The sequence below is a fragment of the Antechinus flavipes genome, chromosome 3 (assembly GCF_016432865.1).
Source record: "Antechinus flavipes isolate AdamAnt ecotype Samford, QLD, Australia chromosome 3, AdamAnt_v2, whole genome shotgun sequence".
NCBI lineage: Eukaryota > Metazoa > Chordata > Mammalia > Dasyuromorphia > Dasyuridae > Antechinus > Antechinus flavipes.
In genome coordinates this window covers 630,613,526-630,640,907 of record NC_067400.1, presented here as the reverse complement: position 1 = coordinate 630,640,907, position 27,382 = coordinate 630,613,526, and the positions used below count along the sequence as shown (strand labels likewise).

General features: G+C 39.9%; 5 protein-coding genes across 10 annotated transcripts in view; all 5 read right to left on the bottom strand.

Moving 5' to 3' along the window:
- The window catches only part of LOC127557668 (zinc finger protein 436-like), a 134,937-nt gene that overhangs the window by 6,110 nt on the left and 101,445 nt on the right, over positions 1 to 27,382 (bottom strand). The gene's annotated exons all lie outside the window — the stretch shown is intronic.
- LOC127556769 (zinc finger protein 665-like) overlaps positions 1 to 27,382 on the bottom strand; it is a 572,139-nt gene that overhangs the window by 446,327 nt on the left and 98,430 nt on the right. The gene's annotated exons all lie outside the window — the stretch shown is intronic.
- Positions 1 to 27,382, bottom strand: part of LOC127556765 (zinc finger protein ZFP2-like) — a 217,840-nt gene that overhangs the window by 92,028 nt on the left and 98,430 nt on the right. The gene's annotated exons all lie outside the window — the stretch shown is intronic.
- The window catches only part of LOC127556748 (zinc finger protein ZFP2-like), a 605,234-nt gene that overhangs the window by 569,220 nt on the left and 8,632 nt on the right, over positions 1 to 27,382 (bottom strand). The window contains exon 1 of one of the 3 annotated variants that reach the window (XM_051990144.1): positions 9,421 to 9,664. The exons of the other annotated variants lie outside the window; for them this stretch is intronic. The gene's annotated coding sequence lies outside the window, so the exon portion shown is untranslated. Of the gene's footprint in view, positions 1 to 9,420; positions 9,665 to 27,382 lie in introns of those variants that run through there. 3 annotated transcript variants of the gene reach the window in all.
- The window catches only part of LOC127556768 (zinc finger protein 883-like), a 116,502-nt gene continuing 102,523 nt past the window's right edge, over positions 13,404 to 27,382 (bottom strand). For both annotated transcript variants that reach the window (XM_051990184.1, XM_051990185.1), the window contains one exon: positions 13,404 to 18,157. In XM_051990184.1, coding sequence (XP_051846144.1) covers positions 16,413 to 18,157 — 1,745 coding nt within the window. In that variant the 3' untranslated portion in view covers positions 13,404 to 16,412. The remainder of the gene's footprint in view (positions 18,158 to 27,382) is intronic.

The window sequence follows — 27,382 nt, the reverse complement described above, 5'->3', positions numbered from 1 at the left end:
AACTTAATTTTATACTACTGAATCTATTGGTTACTGAATCTATGTTAGAAAAAATGCCATTTTTATTATCTTGGCTCTGCCTACATATGAAAAACTAGGGTTTCTCCAATTGTTTAAATCCATGTTTATTTCTATTAAAAAATGTTTATATTCAAATTCAAGTACTTCCTGGGTTAGTTTTGGCAGGTGTACTCCCAAGAAGTTTATATTGTCTAGAGACATTTTGAATGAAGCATCTCTTCCTATCTCCTCTTGCAGAGCTCTGCAAGATACTGGTGATTGATATCTTTATCTTTATATCCTGATGATTTGTAAAAATTTTTAAAGTTTTTATTTTCAGAATACATACATGGATAATTTTTGACACTCACCCCCTACAAAACCCTGTGTTCTAATTTTTCCTCTCCCTTTCCTTTACCCTCTCTCCAAGTTAGCAAGTGATCTAATATATGTTAAACATGTGCAATTCCTCTATACATATTTCCTCAAGTATCATGTTGCACAAGAAAACGTGGATCAGAAACGAAAAAAATGAGAAAGGAAATAAAACGCAAACAAAAACAACAAAAAGAGTGAAAATACTATGTCGTGATCCACATTCAGTTCCCACAGTTGTCTCTCCTGGGTGCAGATGGCTCTCTTTATCACAAGACCATTGGAACTGGTCTGAATCACCTCATTGTTGAAGAGAGCCATGTCCATCAGAACTGATCATTGTATATTCTTGTTGCCGAGTATAATGATCTCCTGGTTCTACTCATTTCACTTAGCATCAATTCATGTAAGTCTCTCCAGGCCTCTCTGAAATCATCCTCCTGATCATTTCTTATAGAACAATAATATTCCATAACATTCATATATCATAACTTATTCAGCCCACTCAAAAAGGGTTGCCACAAACAATTTTACACATGTAGGTTCCTTTCCTTCCTTTAAGATCTTTTTGGGATACAGCTCCATCAACAATGTATTAGTGTCCCAGTTTTCTCACATCTCCTCCAACATTCATCATTATCTTTTCCTGTCATCTAAGTTAATCTGAGAGGTGTACAGTGGTGCCTCAGACTCGTTTTAATTTGCATTTCTCTGATCAATAGTTCTTTAGAGCACCTTTTCATATGATTAAAAATGGTTTTAATTTTTTCATCTGAAATTTGCCTGTTCATATCCTTTGATCCTTTGTCAATTGGAGAAAGGCTTGAATTCTCATAAATTTGAGTCAATTCTCTATATATTTTAGAAAAAGGTCTTTATCAGAACTTTTGAATGTAAAATCCCCCTCCCCCCAGTTTATTGCTTTCCTTCTAATTTTGTCTGCATTGGTTTTGTTTGTATAAAACCGTTTTAATTTAACCAAAATTATCCATTTATCATTCCATAATGTATTCTAGCTCTTTTTTGGCCACAAATTCCTTCCTTCTTCACATCTGAAAGGTAAACTACCCTTTGTTATTCTAATTTGTTTATAATATCATTCTTTATGTCTAAATCATCTTATCTTGGTGTGTGGTATTAGGTATGGGTCAAGCCCTAGTTTCTTCCATACTAGTTTCTAATTTCCCAGCAGTTTTTGTCAAATAGTGAGCTCTTATCCCAAAAGCTGGGGTCTGTGGGTTTGTCAAACATTAGATTAGAATAGTCATTGACTATTTCTTCCTGTGAACCAAACCTATTCCATTGATCGACTACTCTTATTTCTTAGCCAATACCAAATGGTTTTGATGACTGCTGATTTATAATATAGTATTAGATCTGATATAGCTAGACCACCTTCATTGGCATTTTGTTTCATTAATTTCCTTGAAATTCTTGATCTTTTCCCACTGTTTTTAGTTGTCTTTTTATTATTCCAAGGATATCATCATATTGTCTTCAAAAAGATATAGTTTTATTACCTCATGCTCTATTCTGATTCCTTCTATTTCTTTTTCTTCTCTTATTGCTATATCTAGAATTTTCAATATAATATTGAATAATATTGGTAACAGTGAGCATCCTTGTTGAAAATCACATCTTTTTTGGGAAAGTTACTAGTCTACCTCCATTACAAATAATGCTTGCTAATAGTTGTAGGTAAAGGTGGTAGTGTTTTTAAATCAATTTAAGGAAAAATTCACTTATACTTATACTTGAAGTGTTTTTAATAGAAATGAATGTTGTATTTTATTTTTAAAAAAATTTATTCTACTATTGACATGATGACATGATTTTTGTTAATTTTTATTCTTGATCTAATCAATTGTGTGAATAATTTTTCTTATATTAAACCATCCCTACATTCCTGGTATAAATCCCAACTGGTCAAAATAAACAACCTTTGTAATATATTGCATTCTCCTAGTTAGCATTTTATCTAGTATTGTTGCATTCCTATCCATTAATAAAACTGGTTTGGAATTTTCTTTCTTTTTGTACTCTTCCTGATTTAGGTAGATTTGATTCATAAAAGCAGTTGATTCATAAAAGGGAATATGCCTTTTCTGCCTACAATTCCAAAAAGTTATTCAATATTGAAATTAGTTGACTTTTTAGTGTTTGGTAGAATTTCCTTATATATCTGTCTGATCCCAGTGCTTTTTCTTTAAATAGCTCATTTATGGTTTGATCAATTTCTTTGTCTAAATTAGGTTTATTTAGTTCTTCCTCTGTTAAGCCTATGCTAATAAAGTTCCAACACCAGCAGCCCTCCATTGGCCACTTGCTTCCTCTGTCCCATTTCTTCCTTTCTGGACTTGTTTGTGACAATTCCTTCATTTTACCTTTCCCTACACAATTTAATTTTATTTTTTTAGAATCAAGTCATCATACTTAACTCATCTCTAGCTTTGCTTTCAAATTACCCAAGTAATGATGACATTTTCCCATAATAAAAAGTCAATAGTTTGACCTCATTGAGTCTTATAACTGGTCTTTAGTGTTTACCTTATATTTCTCCTGGATTGTCTGTGTTTATTTTTCCACTGAGTTTTGGTCTTTTTGTCACAAATACCTGAATGTCTTTCATTACAGGTCCTTTTTTTTTTTTTTTTCCCATTCTCAGTTTTACTGGGTGCGTCTCCTTATTCTATAAAACAACATGCTCCAAGTTTTATGGTCTTTTAATGTAAAACCTATTAGGTCTTGTGTTATTCTGATTTTAGTTCCACAGTAATGCAATTTTTTTTTCTTGTTTCTTGTAACATTTTCTCCATAAGTAGGATCTTTGAAATGTGACTATGATATTCTTATAAGTTTTAATCTTGAAATCTCTTTTAGGCAGTGCACAGTAGATTGTTTTCTGATTTCTATTTGATTCTTTTGTTCTAGAACTTCAGGGTGAGTTTTCTTAATAATTTTTGATATGTCATATGTAGACCCTTTTAATAATCGTAACCTTCAAGTAGTCCAACAATGCTTATATTATCTCTCTTTGATGCATTCTCTTTCTCAGCTAAATTGCTCATGAGATGTTTTACATTTGTAGAAGGTGGAACTTTGGAGAAGTATATTTGAAACAACGTGTTAACTCAATGTTACTGATGAGCTGATGGTTCTCTAGTTCATATATATACTTAGTACTTAGCATGGTGATGTTATGGTTCTCTAGTTCACATATAATCAGTATGCTGTAATGATATAGTTACAATAAGGGTATACAAGGGCTAAGATGGACTGGAAGATGGATATTCTATCTTTGACCATCCTCACGGCCCTCCTGCCTTCATCACTTCTCCACTAAGACCAAGGACTCGGGCTGATCCCCTGGTTCTCCAGAAAGCTAGCCCAAACGTTACATTTTGGTGCCCAATGTGGGGCTATTTTTTCCTCCCTGTGGCAGAGCTGTCCATTCATATCTTTTATAAGGCTCAGCTAAATCTTTTCATATCCTCCTTATCTAGAGGGATAGAACAGAAACAATCTTTAATGTCTATAACCCAATGAGGCCATTCTCTAGGCGATTGAGTAGGAAATGGAAGTCCAGGCTGAATAGTTCCCATTGTTTCCATCTATTCATTTACTTTTCTTAAATCAGTCAACATCCTCCATTTTTCCAGATTTCTTTTTTACAACATACATTCTCTTTTATTTTTCATTCTTTTGGTTTTGAATATTTAGTATTTCTCCTTTGCTAACTCATTTTAATTTTAAGCCACTTATTATTATGCTTATCAGGTTCTACTCCTGAGGTGTGGGGATGATACCCTGGGCTTAATTCTAATGAGTTTTGTCAGATGACCCAAACTGGGGAAATCCTCTCCAGCCCTGATTCATGGCCAGGGTCCCCACCACTATCCTAGCAAATGCTCCCATTCTCTGCAGTCTGCAATGCTGAGCCTCCTCTCACTTTTGGGCCTAGGAACCAGAACTGAAATCATGGACTCTGCCCTCTTGGAAGTGCCTACAGCTGGCAGGATATCTGCCACTCCCCTACAGCACTCATCTGGTGTGAATTCACTCTTTCTTGGACACAGACATGGCCCAAGACAGTGTCTGGTCAGTCTGGGCCTGGTATCCAGCCATAGCAAAGGGTGCTTCAAGCTTTCCCCTCAGCTTTCTGACTCCTACACCCTGTCCCTCAAGAGGCAGAGACCATAGGAAAACCAAACTCCTCCCAAAGCTCAGCAGAGACTTACTAGAGGTATTTGTACTTCAACTGGGGCAAAGCTCCACTGGGACAATGGCTGGGGCCCTGGCCACGACTCGGGGATAGAGAGCAGTGCCCGAGGTCAGAGGATCCCCAAGGTCCTACCAAGTTGTCTTAGGAGGACAACTTCTGCTGCTCAAAATTCACTCTGACCAGCTAAGTTAAGCATAATCTGGAATGAAAAGCAACAGACAGTTAATGAACTGCCAGGCTTTCGGGATTTTGTGGCAGAAAGACAGATCCAGGAGAAATATCAGGTGGACCTCAAAGACTAATTTCCAGGGGCTGAATACAAACTATTTTTTATACATGGAAATATAAACCACATGTCCAAGACTGTCATCAATAACGGGGCAGTTTGCAAGGAAGACTGGAGGTTAGAGCCAAGTACAATGGGATTCTAAAAAAGTAAGAATTTCCACAGAAAAATCAGATGGAAAAGAAGGGCTGGTGGTGGGGAGAGAATAAGAAAGGGAATTTTGGAGGGAACCCTAGTCAAAACAGAACTATCAAAAACATTCATTGGGAAGAGAATAAAAGTCTCCCCAACTTATAAGGAAATAAAAGTGTGAGAAAATAGAATGGGAGTTGGTAAAGCATTAAGGGTGATAGATTAATGGGAATGGGATAAGGTAATAGGATGAAGAGAATACAACAAATACATTTAGAAGGCTGTAAAAGTTTTCTAAATTCAGATACAAAAAGAGAGCAAGGAGAAAGGATAAAGGGAGAGAACGAGGGACAGCTATTTGCTGGAAGGGTGAGTCCAGTAATAAGAGGACAAGTTAGTGAGAAGTAAAGCAATAGTCAGGAGGCATAAGAAATAATAGATATATATAAACACAACAGGAAGATATGCAGTAGAATTTATTATGTTAAAAAAAAAAGCCAGGGTAGTAATCATGGTCTCAGACAGAGTGAAAGCTAAAATAGCTTTAATCAAAAAGAGAAAAAAATAAAGAAACTACACTATCAGCCATACTGATCACTAATTTTTTAGATTATGGAAAATAACTACACAGTATAAGGTTAGTATATTTCTAGGATGTAGGAAATGAATAAGTTGGTATAGCTGGAAAAATATGGAAAGACTATGACTTCAGAGAAAAGTCTTATATTAATGCAGATGAATATATGTTTATATGTATATGATTATAGCTGTCTATATATATATTTGTGTATCTATATGTTTAAAAATTAAAATGTCTTTAATTTTAGCCAAATTCAAGACTGGGTGGGAAGAAGAAAGAAAGGGGAAAATAGGAATAAAAAAAGTGGAGTACAAAAGAAAACCTATAAGGAAATGAAGAAAAGATGGACATCACTGAAAAAAAACTTGTAGTATTTATTATATAGGCTTTCTTAAATGGAAATTTATTACTTTATATTTTGAATCTTTTATGTTCTGCTGTGCACAAGCCAATTTTTTCCCTTATTTTTGAATAAAAGTTTAAAATAAATAAAAATAATTTTAAAAAAAACTTTAAAAAATCTACTTTGAGGCAATTTGTTTTCTTCAGTTGGGCAATTCTTGAAGAGTCGATTTTTCCTGTCGTTTTCTCTAATTTTTACCAGAATCCCCTTCTTTCCACCACAAAGTTTTCAGTGACCTTGTCAGACACATAGATTGAGGAAGAACATCACAGGAAGGTCAACTACTTGACTAAGAGTAAATTATTTAACTTGAAAAGGCTTCAAGTCAAGATCAAAGTGGATGGAGAGTTGGTCTACTCACTGCAGTTTCTAAGGCTGAGAAGCAATAAAATATGAATCAATTCTTTGCTAATTTTTTCCTGATAATGACCAGCAATTCTGGCTGACAATTAAAACCAACAGAAGAGAGGAAACGGTCCTTACCCAGGGACAGCAGGCTCTGCACATTCTCCAGCGTGACCTCCTTGTACAGCTCCTTCTGAGAAGGGTCCAGGAGCCCCCACTCCTCCTCGGTGAAATCAACGATAATGTCCCTGAACGTCACCAACTCCTGAATCATCAAAAGTCACTTGATTTAGAGCTGAAAGATCCTCCAGAATTCATCCAGTCCGACCCTCATCAATGTAAAGGAGGAACTGAAGTTGAGATGGGATTTGCCTAAACTCCATAAATTTTATGTTGAGTCAACACTTGAAAGTAAGGGGATGGATAAAGCACCAGCCCTGAAGTTAGGAGAACCTGAGCTCAAATCTGGCCTCAGACCCGTAACACTTCCTGGCTGTGTGACCCTGATCAAGTCACTTAGCCCCAATTGCCTAAGAAGCCCAAGACTGAGACATCACCTACTTCCTACAAGGAGCCCCTCGCACTTCCCCAAACCCGGGTCCCCCTATGTTGAAGCTTCCCCAAACAGCCCTGGCTCCCCACCTTTAAGGAAGCCTGCCCCGACCCTCCCACCCTCGGAGCCATCCTTCTGCCTCAGTCCTTTTCTCAGCCCAACGCCCTGAAACTTGCTCCTTTCTTTGCTCCTTCCTCTCGCACTCGCTCCTTAGCCGTTCCTCAGTTATTGCCGAGTATCCGACGCTCTCGTTTTAGAGATGGGGAAACCGAGGCAGACGGGGGTCAGTGACTTCAGGGACTCGGGCTCCCCGGAAGGGTCTGGAGAGAACTCCTGCAGCTCAGGCTTCCCGATCCCAGGCCCAGGCTCCGGCAGCCTCGCTGCCCCTCGCCCTTGGCCACTCTGTCCTTCCCTTCCTCATGCCGGAACGGCCAGATCCGGGCTCTGCTCCGGCCTCGTCCCCACGGCCACCCTGCTTCGTTCAGCGCTCGGGACCACCCGGGACCTCCGAGAGCCTTTCTGGGGCCCCTTTCTGACCTCCCCAAGTCTGTCTGGCGCCTGTGCCCTCCACGGGCCAGGCTCAAGCACTGGGCCGACCCCGTCCCACTTGTCAGGGAGGTCCAGCGGCTGCCATTTTACTCCAAAGCAAACTGGGCCAGGAAGTGTCTGCCGCCCCCGGGACTCAGGGTGACCGACTGCAGGCCCAGAACGCCCTCCCTGGGCCTCGAGCCGTGGGTTACAGAAGCAGGAGGGAGCAGAGCCCGCGGCTGCTCCTTCACATTTGCCTCCATTTTTTGTATGTTCCTCTTAGACTCCTAAGAGCCTCTGCCCAGGCTGATGCTGGAGCTGTGCTCTCCCCCTGCTGCCGGCCCCGCCGGGGCCCCTCCCTCTGACAGGAGGAAGCTCCCTGGGCTCCCCCGGGCAGGGGCCGCACTCACCTGGGACGAGGGGCTCCGGCTGCCGGGGGCCATGTCTCTGGTTCCGGGCTTGGGCGCTCTGCCGGCCGGGCGGGGGAGGGAGAGGGGCCCCAGGGAGGGAGGCCGGGGTCTGAGGCTTCTCTGCCAAGACTGCATGCTGACCTGCCCACAATGAGAGAGCGAGCTCAGGGCAGGGACGGTGGGGAGCGGCCCAGAGATCTCGGCTCCCACAGAATCTGCTTCTGGTCTAAGGGCTGAGCCAGGCTCCTCGCACTCCTAGGAGGGCCTTCCCCGCCCCCCATCTCTGCCCTTTGGGCAAGACCCCCTCTCCTTCCCAGGATCCCCATCTTTGCTTGAGGGCCCGCTGTATCTGGGCCACACCCACCTGGCTGTCCTCATTGACAGCTCCCCTCCCCCACACTTGCACTCCCCTTCTTTCCTCCCTCACTCTCCAGCAGGATTTCCCAGTCTCTGTGTCCCCAGCCCAGCAGAAGAAAGTACTAGACTCTCTGGCCGCGGGAACCGTTCCCGAGCAGCTCCCTCCGGACCCTGTGGCCCCGCTTCCATTTCTGCCTCCCCACAGTCTGACTTCGAAATTCAAACTAACCAAACTTTTCTCTCGTTAAGCTTCTGGGGGGGGGGGGGAGGGAGAGGAAGAGACGATTGCCCAACACTGACCTGATGGCCCCCCCCCCCCCGCTGAAGCTCCACAGCTTGTGTCCGCTCTCTTTGACAGCTTCCCCCCCAAAAAAAATCCTCTCCCCAATCGTTAGACTCAGCTTCAGTTTCTCTCTAAGAAGGGACCCCGTGGATTCCGGCCCTAAAGTCCTCCCGTTGGGGCCCCACAGGCTGTGGCCCTGTCCCTGTGCCTCGTGGCCAGAGAGGGAGCTCTCCCTAAAATAAGCCGCATTTTAGCGGTAAAATATCAACTGTACCCCGGAGATCAGCAGCCTGGGCCCCGGGGGAAGCCGGAGGCCTCGGCCCTGGTCCCCAGAAGCTCTCCTCCCCCAAAGGCTGTAAAAGGGGGATGCCCAGGTCCCGGCCTGAGGAAGATGGAACAATTCAAAGCTGTTGTTGCTCCTTATCTCCAGTAAGCCCCGCCCCCTTTATCTTTCTTTCTCTCTCTTTTATTACCCCGGAGCCCGCCAGCCAAGCCCAGACTTTCAATAGCCGGAGCTCGGGCCGGAACCGCCTCCGGGATGGGAAGAGAATCTCTGGGCCCCGGAGGTCCCGGATCCTCCCGGAGATCAGAGACCGCCTCGGAAACGCTTTTCCCCAGAGCGGCCCCGCAGGAGCCCGAGACCCCCGGAGCTCTCAGCGGGAAAGGGGACCCCCGTCACTAGCCACTACTCTGGGGACATCGGGGGCCTTCCTCGGGCTGGCCCTGGGATGTCTGTCCATGTGTCTCTCCTCCCTTCCTATTTCCGTTTCCCTCCCTCCCTCCTTCCCGAGATCTCGAGTCCTTCCCTGGTCCCCAATCTCTTCCTCTTCCTCCCGGAAAGCCCCCGCGCCCTCTCCCCCCCCCCCATCCCCCATAAGCCCCGGTTCCGAGATCGGCCCATTTTAAGTACCGAGTTCAAAAGAACGGGCGGCTCTCCCTGGCTAACCTCAGGCAGCCCGTAGTCTAGTAGAGGAGCCTCATTTACATGAGTAAAAGCCCTCTGCGGACCCGGAACCCGAGGAACCTGAGGCCGAAGGACCGAACTCCCCGGTCCCGGCCCGTCAGGCCCGCTCCCCTCTCAGCCGAGCTCCCCCTCGGTCCCAATTCTGGGCCTCTTCCCCAGGGTCCTAAAGTCCGTCCATTTCTAGGAGCGCTCTCTCGCGCCCTTGCACTGCAAATGGGAATCGGCGCGTTCCTCCCGGTCACCTGGCGCGGGGCTGTGGGGGCAGCGAGGGGCTCGGGGGCTCGGCCATCCTGCGCCCTCTTCCCTCCCGCCCCGACCGCGCAAGGGCCGTTGGACGGGGGGACTTGCAGGGGCAGTTCGGGGTCCCCTTCGCGCGTGGGGCTGCGAGCGTCCAACCTGCAGCTCTGGCTGGGCAATGAGCCGAGACAGCCCCTCTCCCCGGGCCGGGCCGCCGTGGGAACGCGCTGCTGCCGGGCTGAGAGCTCGGAAACGCGCGAGCCGGTGCCCAAGAGCTGCTGCGGGAGCGAGCGCTGCGTCACTGGGAATACGGATCCCGAACTGAAGCGCTCTGGTCCCTCACTTCGTATCTTCCGTTAGATTCAATGAATTAGTCGAGTTAATTTAAGGAGAGGTTGGAGGCGGTCCTGCTGCTTCCGAAAACTGCCCCGGCCGCGGGGGGTCCGCTCGGAGCTTCTGTCGGGCCCGCGGGCGGCGGCTTCGTCCCGGCTCGGAACGCCCCATGGCGCCCCATGCTCTGAATGGGAGAAGGGTCCCGTTTTCTCGTTTCAGGGGACAGGGGGGGAAGCGCTTGGCCAAGAGAGTCCTGCCTTTGGGTCCGTTACTGAATGAACTGACCGAGAAGCGATGAGCCTTTTCCTTCTGAGACTGCAGAACCCCGTTATTATCTCGGATATTACCTCGTCCCCTGACTATTATTAGAACAATAGCTGAAGGTGGGGAAGGTGTAAAGCATCGGCCCTTATCCTCGGCCTCGCTAATTCGGCGGCCGTAATTTAGGAGACCGGACATTTCCCCCGTGTGAGTTGAGGACAAATGGAAACTGCTGCGCACGTGGAACACGAGGGATGGATCCGGCAGCATTAGGGAAGTAACTGAGAGGGGAAGATCCTGAAAGGAACAGCGGTTATTTCCAACCTCATGTCCTAGAAAACTTCCTATAAATCTCGGGCAGAGCCGTTCTTGGCCACCGTCCAGGGACCGTCAGACACTCCAGTGCTGGGATAACAGGAGCGTCTAGGAAAGGAGAAGCTGTGGTCTGTGGTGGTGACGGGATAGAACTGTACTATAAGAAATGGCCAGCAGAACGATTCCAGAAAATCCGGACTGACATGGATGATATGAAGTGAAGTAAGCAGAACCAGCAGAGGCCCGTACACAGTAACTATTTTATGATGAACTTGAATGACTTGGATACTATCAGTAAAACAAAGATTCAAGACAATTCCATATTCATGATGGAAAAATGCTATCCAATTCTAGAGAAAGAACTAATGTTATCTGAATAAAGACTAAGCAACCTTTTTCCTTCTTTCTTTCTTTCCTTCCTTTCTTGTTCTGTTCAAGTCTTCTTGTACAAAATAACTAACATGGAAATGCTATATATAACTGCACCTGTGTAACTTATATCAGGTTGCTTACCATATCAGGGGGTGGGAAAGGAGGGCGAAGGAGGCTAGAACTGTAAATTCAAAACTTTTTTTAAAATGTAAAAAATGAGTTTTTATATTTAATTGGGGGGAGTGAAATACTGTTTTAAAAATGTTGTTTTGAAAGATTTCTAATTTTAAAACATGCTGTGAAGGCTCAAAAGATTTATAGTATGTAGCTTATATTTTTCATCATTAAAAGATGTATTAAAGACCATATTATGAGACTTGACTCTGACTACAAGGCACATTTGTAAGCAAACTCTGCCTGGGACTTCTCTTCCATAGAACCAGAAGTGGTCTTGGGGGCCACCTTCAAGCCATGACTTCTGCTTCCCCCAGCTGTCAGCCCACCCAGAGTCCCGGCTCTCCTGACGGGGAGACTTCTCAGTGGCACCCAACCCTCATCATCCCCCCTAGTGCTGCTGTCTGGCCATCTTTAGGTCACTCCTTCCCAATCTCCTTCCTCCTTTAACTCTGGAAAACACAATCACATCATGTGCACTCATGTCCCCCAACACATACCACTGAGGCTTTCAGCTAGAAAATGGAGCTCTTCTGAATATGTAAGTAAGCATAAGTAAGTCCATTTGATTCTACACTGGCTGTGTTTATATCAATCTACTCATTCATTATGTTCCTTCTGCCAATTCCTTTCAGAAAACTCTGACTCATTTCCTAAAAAAGCACTGAGAAGCTGTAGTCGTCCTTGGACTGGTGTGCGGAGCTATGGGAAAAACCTCTGTAAGACATTTCTAACTCTAAATGCACAAATCCACATCTCTTTTTCTTTTATGAATAACGTCTCATTTCCTTTCTTTATGCCCTCACCAGATCTCACCCAGAACAAGACCAAACCAAAGCCCCGCCAAAGGAGAAGACATGTGGCTCAAAAGAGACTGTGCCTGGGTCACCTGTGGAAGAGTGAGACACAGAGGTCCCTCAGCTGATCGCTATTGCAAAGAGTAGGGAGAGGTTCTCAGGGAGATGTCACATAATCTGTGTCACCCTTTCTTTCCTTTGGGCCAGGGGCCTTCTGTGAGCAGCACAGGGGGCTCTATGGTGGTCTCATGGAATACAATAAAGCATGGCCCCAGATCTCCACACCCCTCCAGATGGTGACTACTCCATGCTCAGTAGGGTATTTGGGGGTCAGAACTCCTCCCCGGCTCTCAGCCTAATCCCCCACTGAGACTTGTTCCCGTCCCTAATCCACCATCACACTCGGATGTCCCGGGTGCTCACAATGGAAGCAGAAATGCCCAGGGGCACTGCCTCCTGCACGTGCCGACTCTGCCCACTCTGGAGCCAGGGTCAGCAGTTGGAGAGCCACAGGCAGCCTGGAAGGGCCACGTTGAAACCCTGCAGGGAGAAGTGACAGCACCTCCAGGGAGGGAGGAGGCAGGGAAAGCCTGGAGAAAGGGCTCTGGGCTCTCTGAAGACCTGGAAGGGCACCTTGGAGAAGGAAAGCCTGGCATGGGGGAAAGGCTACAGGAAACCTCTGCTGCTGCCTCCTGAGTGACTGTCAATCCTTTCTCATAAAGGTCCCTCTCATGCCTTCAGGGGTATTCTCTGATGGGCAGCAAGATTTCCCTTCTCCGTGAAAACCTCTTCAAACTGATTACATTCAAAAGGTTTCACTCCAGTGTGTGTTTCTTTGCTGTTCAGTAAGAAGGTATGTCATTCAATTTGGAACTATGCTCAAGAAGTTATCAAACTGTGCGTACCCTTTGACCCAGCAGTGTTTCTACTGGGCTTGTATCCCAAAGCGATTTTAAAGAAGGGAAAGGGACCTGTATGTGCAAGAATATTCATGGCAGCCCTCTTCATAGTGGTCAGAAACTGGAAACTGAGCGGATGCCCATCAACTGGAGAATGGCTGAATAAACTGTGGCATATGAATATTATGGAATATTATTGTTCTGTAAGAAATGAGCAGCAGGAGGATTTCAGAAAGGCCTGGAGAGACTTACATGAACTGATGCTGAGTGAAACGAGCAGGGCCAGGAGATCATTATATACTTCAACAACAATACTATATGATGATCAATTCTGATGGATGTGGCCCTCTTCAGCAATGAGATGAACCAAATCAATTCCAATGGAGCAGTAATGAATTGAACCAGTTATACCCAGCGAAAGAACTCTGGGACATGACTATGAACCATTACATAGAATTCCCAATCCCTCTATTTTGGTCCACCTATATTTTTGATTTCCTTCACAGGCTAATTGTACACTATTTCAAAGTCCGATTCTTTTTGTACAACAAAATAATTGTTTGGACATGTATACATATATTATACTTAACTTATACTTTAACATATTTAACATGTATTGGTCAATCTGTCATCTGGGGGAGGGGATGGGGGAAGGAGGGAAAAGTTGGAACAAAAGATCTTGCAATTGTCAATGCTGAAAAATTCTGCTATAATAAAAAAAGAAGGTATGTCATTCTATAAGCCTTTCCACCTTAATTACATCCATAATTTATTTTCCCAGTGTGGATTATCTAAACTTTATCTGCAGCATGATTTCCCCAGAGGACAGTCCTACAAGCATTGCCTTCATTCATCTTCCTTCCATTAACAATAAGGTTGTTTGCTGATCCTCCTCCTCCAGGGAAAAGCACAGCCACATGAACCTATTTCTAAGACTTCTCAATGAATACTGAGAGAGAAAGTGAGAAAAGTTCTCTGATTAAAAACCTTCCCACACAGAGTGTCCAGGAAACTGCTCCTCAGATTGTTCTAAGTAAAAAAAAAAAAATATGAATCCCATTTGAGTGTCTTATTCATGACAATGATCAGGTTTCTATCTTATACGAATTCTGAGATGGAAAATAAGAAATGATTGTTGTTGGAAGACATTACCACTTTGACATAATGCACAAGATTTCCCTCAAGTGGGGAACCAATCTCTTCTGTTAAATATGTTAAGAATGAGAAGTCAAAGCTCTGCTATATTCACCACACTCATGAGATTTAGCTCCAGTCTGGATTTTCTGATATTTAGCAAGATTGGAATTCAATGAATACTAGAAAATCAACTAAAAAACTACTAGGAACAATGAACAACTTTAGAAAAGTGGCAGGGTATAAAATAACCCCACATAAATCATCAGCATTCCTATATGTTACCAATAAAGTTCAGTAAAAAGAGATAGAAAGAGAAATCTCAATTAAAATAACTGTAGATAATATAAAATATTTAGGAGTCTACCTGTCAAGACAATGCCAGGAACTATATAAACAAAATTACAAAATACTTTTCACATAAATAAAGTTAGCTCAAAACAATTAGAAGAATGTGAAGTGCTCAGGGATAAACTAAGGTAATATTTTTCAAATGACAATTCTACCTAAATGAATTTATGTATTGGGTGCCATACCAATCACACTATCAAGAAATTATTTTAAAGGGTTAGAAAAAAAATCTACAAAATTCATCCAGAAGAACAAAAAGGTCAAGAATTTCAAAGAAATTAATGGGGAAAAAATGCAAGGGAAGGTGGTCTAGCTGTATCAAACTTAAAACTATATAATAAAGCAGCAGTTATCAAAACCATTTGGTATTGGATGAAAAACAGAGTAGTGGTGGAAAAGGTTAGGTTCGGAAGATATAGTACTCAATGACTATAGTAATCTAGTGTTTTACAAACCCCAAAACTCCAGCTTCTGAGCCAAGAACTCATTGTGACAAAAATTGTTAAAAAAATTGGAACATATTTTGGCAGAAAATGGGTATTGAGCATCACCTAACACTCTATAACAAGAAAAGGTCAAAATGGGTTCATGATTTAGACATAACAGGTGATACAATAAACAAATTAGAGGAACAAGAGATAGTCTATATCTCAGATCGGTGGAGAATGAAGGAATTTATGGCCAAAGAAGAACTAGAGAACATTATGAAATGCAAAATGAATAGCTTTGATTACATTAAATAAAAAAAGTTTTGTACAAACAAAACAAATGTGGACAAGAGTAGAAGAAAAATAGAAAGCTAGGGGGAAAAATTATGAGTAGTGCTTCTGATAAAGGTCTTATTTCTAAAATATATAGAGAATTGACTCAAATTTATAAGACTACATACCATTCCCCAATGGATATAGTCAAAGGATATGAACAATTTCCCAATAAAGAAATCAAAGCCATTTCTAGCCATATGAAAAAAATCACTATTGATTAGAGAAATGCAAATTAAGAAAACTCAGGTACCAATTCATATCTCTTAAATTGACTAAGATAACAAAAAAAGATAATGATAAATGTTGCAGGAGATATGGAAAAAGAATGGAACACGAATACATTGTTGGTTGGAGTTGTAAACTGATCCAACCAATCTGGAGAGCACAAAGGGTTACCAAACTATGCACACCCTTGGGTGCAGGAGTCTCTCTACTGGGTTTGTATCCCAAAGACATCACAAAGGAGGGGAATGGACCCATTTCTGCAAAAATATTTGGAGCAGCTCTTTCACTACCAACAGGGAACTGGAAATTTAATGGCTGTCCATCAGTTGGAGAATGGCAGAAAAAGTTATAGTATATGAATGTAATGGAATATTATATTTCAATAACAAATGATCAGCAGGCTCATTTCTGAAAAGGCTGCAAAGACTTGCCTGAACTGATGCTGAGTGAAATGAGTAGAACCAATAGAACATTGCACACAGTAAGAAGATGATTATCTGATGATTACCTGTGATGGACTTGGCTCTTTTCTACAATAAGGTGATTCAATAGACTTGTGAGGGAGGGAGCCATTTACATTCAGAGAAAAGACTATGGAGCCTGAATGTGAATCACAACATAGCATTTTCATCTTTTTTGTTGTTTGCTTGCTTGTTTTTTTTTTTTTTTTTTGCCCCTTTTGATCTGATTTTTTCTTGTGGAATATAATACATGTGGAAATATGTTTACAAGAATTACACATGTTTAACTTATATTGAATTACATGCTATGTAGGGAAAGGGAGTTGGAGAAGAAGGGAGAAAAATTCAAAGCACAAGGTTCTGCAAAGGTGAATGTTGAAAACTCTTTACATCTATGTTGAAAATTAAAAACCCATTATTACTTTTTAAAAAAATGGAGCTCAGTGTAAATCATTCAACATTGATTACATTCATAAAGTTTTTTTCCAGTATGAATGCCCTGATGTTCAGCAAGAGTGGACCTCTGTGTTAAAGTCTATCCATACTGATAATATTCAAAAAGTTTCTCTCCAGGGTGGATTTTCTGATGTTCAGCAAGAATGAAACTGTCCAAAAGTCTTTCCACATTAATTACATTTGCAAGGTTTCTCTTTAGTGTGGATTCTGAGATGTTCCCCAAGATTTTTTTTTGCATGTGAAAGAATTTCCACATTGATTACATTCCAAAGATTTTTCTTCAACATGAATTTCCTGATGTGTTACAGTAAGAGGTCCCTTCTGTTTGAAAGTTTTTCCACAATGAATACATTCAAAAGGTTTTTCTCCAGTGTGAATTCTCTGATGTACAGTAAGATGTCCCTTTTGTCTGAAAGTTTTTCCACATTGATTACATTCAAAAGGTCTCTCTCCAGTGTGGATTTTCTGATGTTTAGCAAGAATGGAACTGTATACAAAAGCCTTCCCACATTGATTACATTTATAAGGTTTCTCTACAGTGTGGATCATCTGATGCTGACCGAGACCTTTTTTTTGTGTGAAAGTCTTTCCACATTGATTACATTCAAAAGTTTTTTCTCCAGTGTGAATTCTCTGATGTTCAATAAGATTTCCCTTCCACAAGAAAGCTTTTCCACAATGATTACATTTATATGGTTTCTCTCCAGTGTGGATTCTCTGATGATAAGCAAGAATGGAACTGAATGGAAAAGCCTTTCCACATTGATTACATTTATAAGGTTTTTCTCCAGTGTGGATTCTGTGATGTTTAGCAAGAATGGAACTGTTTCCAAAAGCTTTTCCACATTGATTACATTCAAAAGTTTTTTTCCCAGTGTGGATTTTCTGATGTTCAATAAGGTTTCCCTTGCGTGAGAAAGCTTTTCCACATTGAGAACATTCAAAAGGTTTCTCTCCAGAGTGAATTGTGAGATGTTCCTCAAGACTTATTTTCTGTATGAAAGCTTTTCCACACTGATGACATTCCCAAGGTTTTTCTCCAGTGTGAATTCTCTGATGTACAGTAAGTTTTCTCTTGCGTAAGAAAGCTTTTCCACAATGATTACATTCAAAAGGTTTTTCTCCAGTATGGATTCTCTGATGTTCAACAAGATGGTACTTCTTTGTGAAAGCCTTTCCACATTGATTACATTCAAAAGGTTTCTCTCCAGTGTGGATTCTCTGATGTTTACGAAGATTAGACTTTCTTGGGAATGCCTTCCCACATTCAAAACATTTATAAAACTCTCCAATATGAATTTTCTGCAGTCCATCAAGATCTGAGTTCTTACCAGAAGCCTTCTCATACTCACCAAATGCATATGTTTTTATTCCAGGATCTACTACACAATGGTTGGGAAGAGATGAATGATGGGATGAGATTGCTTCACATTCAATATTTTTATCAGATTGCTTTCTCTTGTGAATTTGCCAGTGGCTAATGAGCTTAGAGATCTGACTCATGGCCTTCCCAGCTTGATTACTTCCATAACACATTTCTCTAATATCATTTTTTTGCTGTCTAATGAGGTCTGAATTCTTGCTGAAGGCCATTTCCCATTGATTATCTGGATTCATCAGTATTTCAGCGGGCTTCTTCTGGGAATGAAAAAGCTCTACTTGTTCGGTAAAACATTTCCTATATTCACTATCCAGAAGACAGTTATTCCCTGAGCTCGTTTTCTTACAGTGATTTAGGAAAGAAGATTGTCTGAATCTCTTTCTGATTTCATCCAATTCACAGTCACTCTTTGGATTATCTACTTGGATGTTAAAGTCATGAGTTTCCCTCAAAGTGAGGTCACAGGGACCATCCTTCATGAATCGCTGCAGTTCACAGGTTTCCACAAAATATCCCAGCTTTCTAGTCATTTCATTCCTTTCAAATTTGGTCTCCACATCTGAAGAAAATGAACAATCATATGTAAATCCATGAAAAGACATACATAGATAATTAAAAGCAACAGCAATGGTTACTTAAGAGGGTGTGTGTGATGTGAGAATGACCAAGGAGATGTTCACCACAGAGTACTGGTCCCATCAGAAATTTATTCACTCGAAGCTAAACATTCACATTCAACAGAAGTGGCAGCCACAAGGCAAGATACCTACCAGACTGAATGTCAACAGATTAGAGTGATTCTCCATAGGAGAACAGTTTGTTTCTAACTTGGATGGAAACACAAGCTTTGCAACATTTCATCAGAAATAAACTGGGCAGCTTTCAATAACCTATTATACAACACTACATTTATTCATCTGGGCCAGAACACTTGGAAATATCCAAACTGGTTTCATGAAAATGATGGGGAAATTCAGATGGTAAAAATAAAAGTCAGAACTGTATAGGGTCTGTAAGTAAATTACTTCAATCCTTTCTATGAATGCAGTATTTTAAAAGACATAGGCACACCAAAAGCTAGGTAAACACAAAATTTAAGAGAGATTCAGAATTCTGGGCTCAATAAGAGGCAACATAAAAATCAGTTTTATACTGACAGCAGCAATTTAAAGTGCTTTTACAATTCCTGAGACCACATATGGGTCAAGGATTATGCTGCATTTGAACAACTCAGCGTAGATGGAGCAACATTGAGCAGTGAAAGAAACATGATCCAGGAGAGATGGACAGAACAGTTCTATAGCATTCTTTTTTTCCCCCCAAGTATGAGAAATATATTTCCTATGTGAAAAGAAAGATTTTTCCCAATCTTCTTCTTTATTAATTTACTCTTTTTACCAGTTACATTTAAAACTTTTTTTCCATTCTTTCAAAACTTTTCAGTTCCAGGCTCTCTTTCTTAACACCATCCCCAACTCTTATTAAAAAAGCACATGTCAAGTTATCCAAAACATTTTCATAAAAATCATGTTGTGAAAGAAAATATAAATCTCCCATCTTGATTTTTTAAAAAAATGATGAAAAATAAAGTTTAAAAAGAGATAATGACCTTTTTTCCCCCTTTTTGGTCTAATTTTTCTTGTGGAGCATGATGGATATGGAGATAAGTTTGAAAAAATTGCACGTTTCACTTGTGTTGGATTGCTTACTATCTGCAGGAGGGGGCATGCATGAAGAGATGGAGAAAGCTTTGGAGCAAGGGGATTTGTAGAGGTGAATGCTGAAAGTTATGTAGTTTGAAAGAGAAAAACCTAGTATAAAAAAAAAATAAAACATATACCCACTTTGACCATAAAAAAAAAAAGAGAGAGAGAGAGAAGGTGATTCAGACATAATCAGTTTCATCTCTTGATGAGGATAAGATTTTTTATCATAAGACATTCAGAGTAGTCATGGATCATTGTGCTGCTGAAAAAAGCAAAGTCATTTACAATTGATCAACCCAGAACATTGCTATTACTTTGTATATAAAACATTTAACTTTGCTTGATTTCATGGAAGACTTTCCAGGTTTTTTTTCTGAGAGCATCTTTTTATCATTTCCCAAAGAACAATAATATTTAATGACAATCACACACCCTAATTTCTCAGCCACTCACCAATTGATGAGCATTCTTTCTATTTCCAAATTTTTTTTTGCATTGAAAACATAGGTACTACAAATATTTTTACACAAATACATCATTTAATTTTTAAAAATCTCTTTTGGGTATTCACGTCTAATAATGGCAATGTTAGGTCAAAGGATATGCATGAATTTATGACCTTAAGACATATATCATATTTTTTGATCACTTATCAATTGGGGAATGGCTCTAAATCACTACTGATCAGAGAAATGCAAATTAAGACAAATCTGAGATACCACTATATACCTCTTAGTTAGCTAAGATGATAGGAAAAGATAATGATGAAGGTTGGAGGGGAAGTGGGAAAACTGGGCCACTAATACAATGTTGGTGGAGTTGTGTCCTGATTCAACCATTCTGGAGAGCAATTTGGAAATATGTCCAAAGGGCTATCAAATTATGCATACCCTTTGATCCGTCAGTATCTAATCCCAGAGAAAACTTAAAGAAGAGAAAGAGACCCACATGTGCCAAAATGTCTTTGACAATCTTTTGTGTAGTGGCAAGAAACTGGAAACGGAGGGGATGCCCATTAGCTGGAAAATAGCTGTATATGAATGTTATAGAATATTATTGTTCTTTTAGAAATAACTAGTAGTTTGATTTCAGGGAAGCTTGGAGAGATTTACCTGAACTATTGCTAAGTGAAGTAAGTAGAACCAAGAGATCATTGTACATGGCAACAAGATTATGTTGTGATCTACTCTGATGCTCTTCAGCAGTGAGGTGATTTAGGCTCATTCCAAAGGTCTTGTGATGAAGAAAGCCATCTGTACCCACACAGGTTGGGGACCGAGTGTGGATAACAACATATTATTTTTACTCTTTTTGTTGTTGTTTGCTTGCATTTTGTTTTCATTCTCAATTTTTCCCTTTTTGATCTAATATTTCTTGTGCAACATGATATAGAACTGCACATAGATTCCATGCCGTCTAGGGGAAGGGGTGGAGAGAAGGGGAAAAAAAATTGGAATACAAGGTTCTGCAAGAGTAATGTTGAAAATTATCTATATATCTATATCTGTTTTGAAAATTAAAAGCTTTAATTAAAAAAGAGAAATAAGGCCTTATCAGAGAAACTTTTTTTTAAACAATTACTATTGCTCACTGTAAATTTCCTCATTTATTCTATTCTTTACCTCCTTTCAAGCTGCCAGTCCTGAAAAGTGTTTAGTTATTGACCATTCCTTCCTCCAATATGCCCTCTCTTTTATCACCTTTCCCCTCTTTTTTTCCTGCAGGATAAGATAGATTCCCGTTCATGTTGAGTGTGTGTTACGTTCAAAGACACAATACTCAATGACTAGTAATCTAGTGTTTCTTAAACCCAAAGACTACACTTTCTGAGACAAGAACTTACAATGGGACCAAAATTGCTGGAAAAAAAAGGGAAAATACCATGGCAGAAACTAGCCATTGACCAACGCCCAAAACCCTATACCAAGGTAAGGTTGAAACAGGTTCAAAATTTAGATATAAAGGCTAACACAATTAACAAATTAGGAGAAAAATATCTGTCACACAGATCTGTGAAGAAGGAAGGAATTTATGGCCAAAAGAACTAGAAAACATTATGAAATGTAAAATGGATAATTTTGATTATATTAAATTAAAAAGCTTTGCACAAACAAAATAAATGCACCCAGGAATAGAAATAGACAACATTATGAAATGCAAAATGGATGATTTTGATTATATTAAGTTTAAAAGTCTATTTAAAAGTTTTGTACAAACAAAATCAATGCAGTCAAGCACAAAGCTGGGAAAAAATTTACAGCCAGTGTTTCTGATAAAGACCTCATTTCTAAAATATATAGAGAACTGACTCAAATTTATAAGAATACAAACATTCTCCAATTGGTAAATGATCAAAGGATATGAACAGACAATTTTCAGATGAAGAAAATAAAACCATTTCTAGTCATATGAAAAAATACTCCAAATCACTGTTGATCAGAAAAATTCAAATTAAGGCAACATGAGTTACCACTCTACACATCTTAGAATGGCTAAAATGACAGGAAAAGATAATGATGAATGTTGGAGGGGGTGTGGGAAAACTGGAACTCTAATACATTGTTGGTGGAGTTATGAACTGATCCAACTATTAAGAAGAGAAATATGGAACTATGCCCAAATGGCTATTAAACAGTGCATAACCTTTGATCCAGCATTGTCTCTACTAGGCCTATATCTCAAAGAATCATAAAAAAGGGAAAAGGACACATATGTATAAAATTGTTTGTAGCAGTCCTTTTTGTACTGGCTAGGAACTGGAACCTGAGTGGATGCCCATCAATTGGACAGTGACTGTATATGTTATGGTACATGAATGTTCTGGAATATTATTGTTCTATAAGAAATGATCAGCAAGATGATTTCAGAGAATCCTGGAGAGATTTAGATGAAATGATATTGAATGAAATGAGTAGAACCAAGACAACACTGTACAAAGCAAGAAGATTCTGTGATGATCAACTGTGAGGACTTGGCTCTTTTCAACAATAAGAAAATACAGGTCAATTTCAGTAGACTTGTGATGGAGAGAACCATCTGCATCCATCCAGACAGACAATTATGGAAACTAAGTATAGATCACAACATTTAGTTTCACTTTTTTTTTTGGTGTGTGCTTGGGGTTTTTTTCCCTCATTTTGGGGGGGAGGGGTCCTTTTAGATCTGATCTTTCTTCTGTAGGATGATACATGTGTATGGAAGAATTTGTCAAGTTTAACATATATTGGAGTACTTGCTATCTAGGGGAAAAGGATAAGGGAAGGGAGGATGGGACAGAAAATCTGGAACACAAGGTTTTATAAGCGTGCAAGTTGAAAATTACCTTTGCATGTATGCTGAAAATTAAAAACCTAATATTATTATTACTATTTTTTTTTTTTTGCTGAAGATATTAGGGTTAAGTGACTTGCCCAGGGTCACATAGCTAAGAAGTGTTAAGTGTCTGAAGCCAGATTTGAACTCAGGTTCTCCTGACTACTCCTGCTCTACCCACTGCGCCACCTAGCTGCCCCACCAGCTATTATTTTTTAAAAAGATAAGATCTCAGTGTCAAATCACTGAACACTGATTACATTCAAAAGGTATTTTTCCAGTGTGGATTTCTTGAAGTTCCGCAAGATTGTATTTCTGTATGAAAGCCTATTAATTACAATCAACAGATTTCTCTGCATGATGGATTCTCTAATGTTGAGCAAGATCGAAGTTCTTAGAGAAGATGTTTCCACATTGATTACATCAAAAAGGTTTTTCTCCAGGGCAGCTTCTCTGATGTTTGTCAAGAATTGACCTGTTTCCAAAAGCTTTTGCATACTGAGTACATTAAAAAAATTTCCTTCCAGTATGGATTCTGTAATGTTTAGCAAGAATGGAATTGTATCGAAAAGCCTTCCCACACTTACTACATTTATAAGGTTTCTCCCCAGTGTGGATTCTCTGATGAATATTAAGATTTCCCTTTGATGTAAAAACTTTTCCACATTGATTACATTCAAAAGGTTTTTCTCCAGTGTGGATTCTCTGATGTTCAGTAAGATATCCCCTGCGTGAAAAAGCTTTTCCACATTGATTACATTGAAAAGGTTTCTCTCCAGTGTGGATTCTCTGATGGTCAACAAGACTTCCCTTAACAGTAAAAGCTTTTCCACACTGATTACATTCAAAAGGTTTCTCTCCAGTGTGGATTCTCTGATGATCAACAAGAATGGAATATTTTCTAAAAGCCTTTCCACACTGATTACATTTAAAAGATTTCTCTCTATTGTGGATTCTCTGATGAACAGTAAGCCTGTGAATATATCGGAAAGCCTTTCCACAGTAATTACATTCAAAATGCTTTTCTCCAGTGTGAATTTTCTGATGTTCAGCAAGAATGGAACTGTATCCAAAAGCTTTTCCACACTGATTACATTGAAAAGGTTTCTCTCCAGTGTGGATTCTCTGATGTACAGTAAGATTTCCCTTCTGAGTAAAAGCCTTTCCACACTGATTACATTCAAAAGGTTTCTCTCCAGTGTGAATTCTCTGATGTACAACAAGATTTCCCTTCTGAGTGAAAGCCTTTCCACACTGATTACATTCAAAAGGTTTCTCTCCAACGTGGATTCTTTGATGTTCAGCAAGAATGGAATAGTTTCCAAAAGTATTTCCACATTGATTACATTTATAAAGTTTCTCTCCAGTGTGGATTCTCTGATGTTTAGCAAGAACTTTCCTCTTTCTGAAAGCCTTTCCACATTTATTGCATTCAAAAGGTTTCTCTCCAGTGTGGATTCTCTGATGTTCAGCAAGAAGGTACCTCTTTCTATAAGCTTTTCCACACTGATTGCATTCAAAAGGTTTTTCTCCAGTATGGATTCTTTGATGATATATAAGAATGGAACTGAATCGAAAAGTCTTTCCACACTGATTACATTTATAAGGTTTTTCTCCAGTATTGATTCTCTGATGTTTATGCAGATTAGACCTTTGTGGGAATATCTTCCCATATTTGTTACATTTATAAACCTCTTCAGTATGACTCTTCTCAGGTCTACTAAGATTTGAGTTCTGACCAAAGGACTTCCCATACTCACCAAAAGCATGCCTTTTCATTCCAAGTTCAACTCTAGATTGGTAAGGAAGAGATGAATGATGGGATGACATTGCTTCACATTCATTACACTCATCAGGTTGGTTTCTCATGTGAATCTGCTGATGTGTAATGAGTTTAGGGGTCTGACTCAAGGACTTCCCAATTTGATTACCCACACAAAACATTTTCCCATTATTATTTTTCTGATGTCTAATGAGGTCTGAACTCTTCCTGAAGGCTATTTGTCTTTGATTATCTGGATTCATTTGCATTTTAGCAGGCTTTTCCAGGGAATTAAAAAGCTCTACCTGTTCAGGAAAACATTTCCTATATTCACTATCCAGAAGACAGTTATTCCCTAAGCTCCTTTTCTTACAGTAACTGAGGAATGAAGATAGCTTGAATCTCTTTATAATTTCATCCAATTCATAGTCACTCTTTGGATTATCTATTTGGATGTTAGAGTCATGGATTTTCCTCAAAATATAGTCACAGAGATCATCCTTCATGAATCTTTGCAGGTCACAGGCTTCCACAAAAATTCCCAGCTTTCTATTTATCTCACTCCCTTCAAAGTTGGCCTGTACATCTGAAGAAAATGAACAATAAAACATATGTACAAAAGAAGATATACACAGATAATTAAAAGCAACAGCAATCGTTACTTAAGACTTATGTGACTCCTGACCTTCTCATTACTAACCTCAATAGAGTAAAACTTCATGGATATATTCTTGCAGCAAAAGTTGGCATTTAATAGACATTTTCTCTGCAAGGAGTGAGGATATGAAGGTGACCAAGGAGATGGTTCACCACAGAATATTGCTCCCATCAGAAACTTATTCACTTCAAGCTTGAACATCACATTCAACAGAAGGGGCAGCCACAAGGCAAGATGATAACCAGACTGAATGTCAACAAATTAGAGTGATTCTCCATGGGAGAACAGTTTATTTTTAACTTGGGCAGAAGCACAAGCTTTGCAACATTTCAATGGAAAAAGACTGGGCAGCTTTCAGAGATTTGTTTTACATTACCACATTAACTCATCAGGACCAATACATTTGGAAATATCCAAACTGATCTGATGCAAATGGTGGGGAAATTCAAATAGCACAAAATAAAAGTCAGAACTCTACAGGGCCTGCAAGTCTGTTACTTCAATCATTTCTAAGAAGTCAGCATTTAACTCCACCAAAATCTAAGTGCAAACAAAGCTTAGAGATTCCGAATTCTGAGCTCAGTAAAAAAGCCACAGAAAAATTCAGTTTCCTACAGACACTAACAATTCAAAGTGCTTTTACAATGACTAAAGGAAATGTATAGGACAAAGATCTATGGCGAATATGAACTGCTCAGTGCTATTAGAGCCAGGATACTGGAAAATTGGGCTGAACAGTTTTAAAGCATTCTCAAGAGACCCTGGGCTAATAGGAAAAGATAATAAGGAATAATGGAGGGGATGACAGAAAATTGGGATACTAATCCACCATTAGTGGAGTTGTGAGCTGATCCATCCATTCTGGAGAGTAATTTGGGATTATGCCCAAAAGGATATAAAACTATACAGCAGTTTTGAAACAGCAGGGTCACTAGTAGATCTATATCAAAAAAAGATCATTAAAAAAAAAGGAAAACTAATGATGTTTGTAGCACCTGTTTTTGTGGTAGCAATGGATTGGAAATGGAGGGGATGCCCATCAACTGCAGACTGACTGGAGAAGTTGTGGTATATGAATGTCAAGGAATACTACTGTTTTATCAGAAATGATGAGCAAGCAGATTTCAGAAAAGCCTGGGAAGACTTCCATGAACTGATGCTGAGTGAAGTGAGCAGAACCAAGAGAACACTGGACAAAGTTACAAAGTAACAAAGATTAAGTGATCATCAACTATGACAGGCTCAGCTCTTTCAGCAATATAGTCAAACAAGACAAGTCCACGAGAGCTATGTTGGAAAAGGCCATCCACATCCAGAGAGAGAACTATGGAGGGTGAATGCAGATTGAAGCATACCATTTTCACCTTTTTTTTCCTATTTCTTTCTTTCTCATGGTTTTTCCATTTTTCTCTGATTTTCCTTTCATAATATAACTCATATGGAAATATGTTTCAAATGCTTATCCATGTATAATCTATGAGATTGCTTCCTGTTGTAAGAAGGGGAGAGCAAAGCAAGGGAGGCAGAAAAAATTTGGAACTCAAAATCTAACAAAAATGAATACTGAAAACTATCTTTAAATGTAATTAGAAAAAAAATTAAAACTATCAGTTGAAAACAAAAAGAATTTCTTTAGATTAATGTCAATTCAGGAAGCTATGTACTGTCGATCATCTTACATTATTTTTTAATTCTTGTTTGGGAGACTATCCATAAAGCCTTTTTTGGGTCAAATGTCTTACAAATCAAGAAGATGATTTGTAAGAAAACAAATCATTACCCAATTGATAAATGGTCAAAGGATATGAATAGATGATGTTCAGATGAAGAGATTAATGCCATCTATACTCAAATGAACAAATGCTCTTGATTAGAGAAATGCAAATTAAAACAACTCTGAGGCACAACCTCACGCTTCTGAGACTATCTAAGATGACAGGAAAAGACGATAATTACTGGAGGGGATGTGGGACAACTGGGAAGCTAATGAGTTGGTGATGATTTGTAAAATGATCTAGCTATGCTGGAGAACAATTTGAAATTGTGCTCAAAGGGCTCCCAAAATGTGCATATCCTTTGATTCAGCAGTGGTACTACTGGGTCTGTATCCCAAGGAAATCATAAAAGAGGGAAAAGGATCCAGATATGTAAAAATGTTTATACCACCTTTTTTGTGTGTGGTGTCAAAGAATGGGAAAATCAGTAGATGCCATCAGTTGAAGTTATGATATATGAAAGTAATGGAATGTTGTTTTATAAAAAGTGAATAGGCTGATTTTAGAAAAGCCTGGAAAGATTTATATGAACTGATGCTAAAACAAGCAGAGCCAGGAAAACACCGTATAG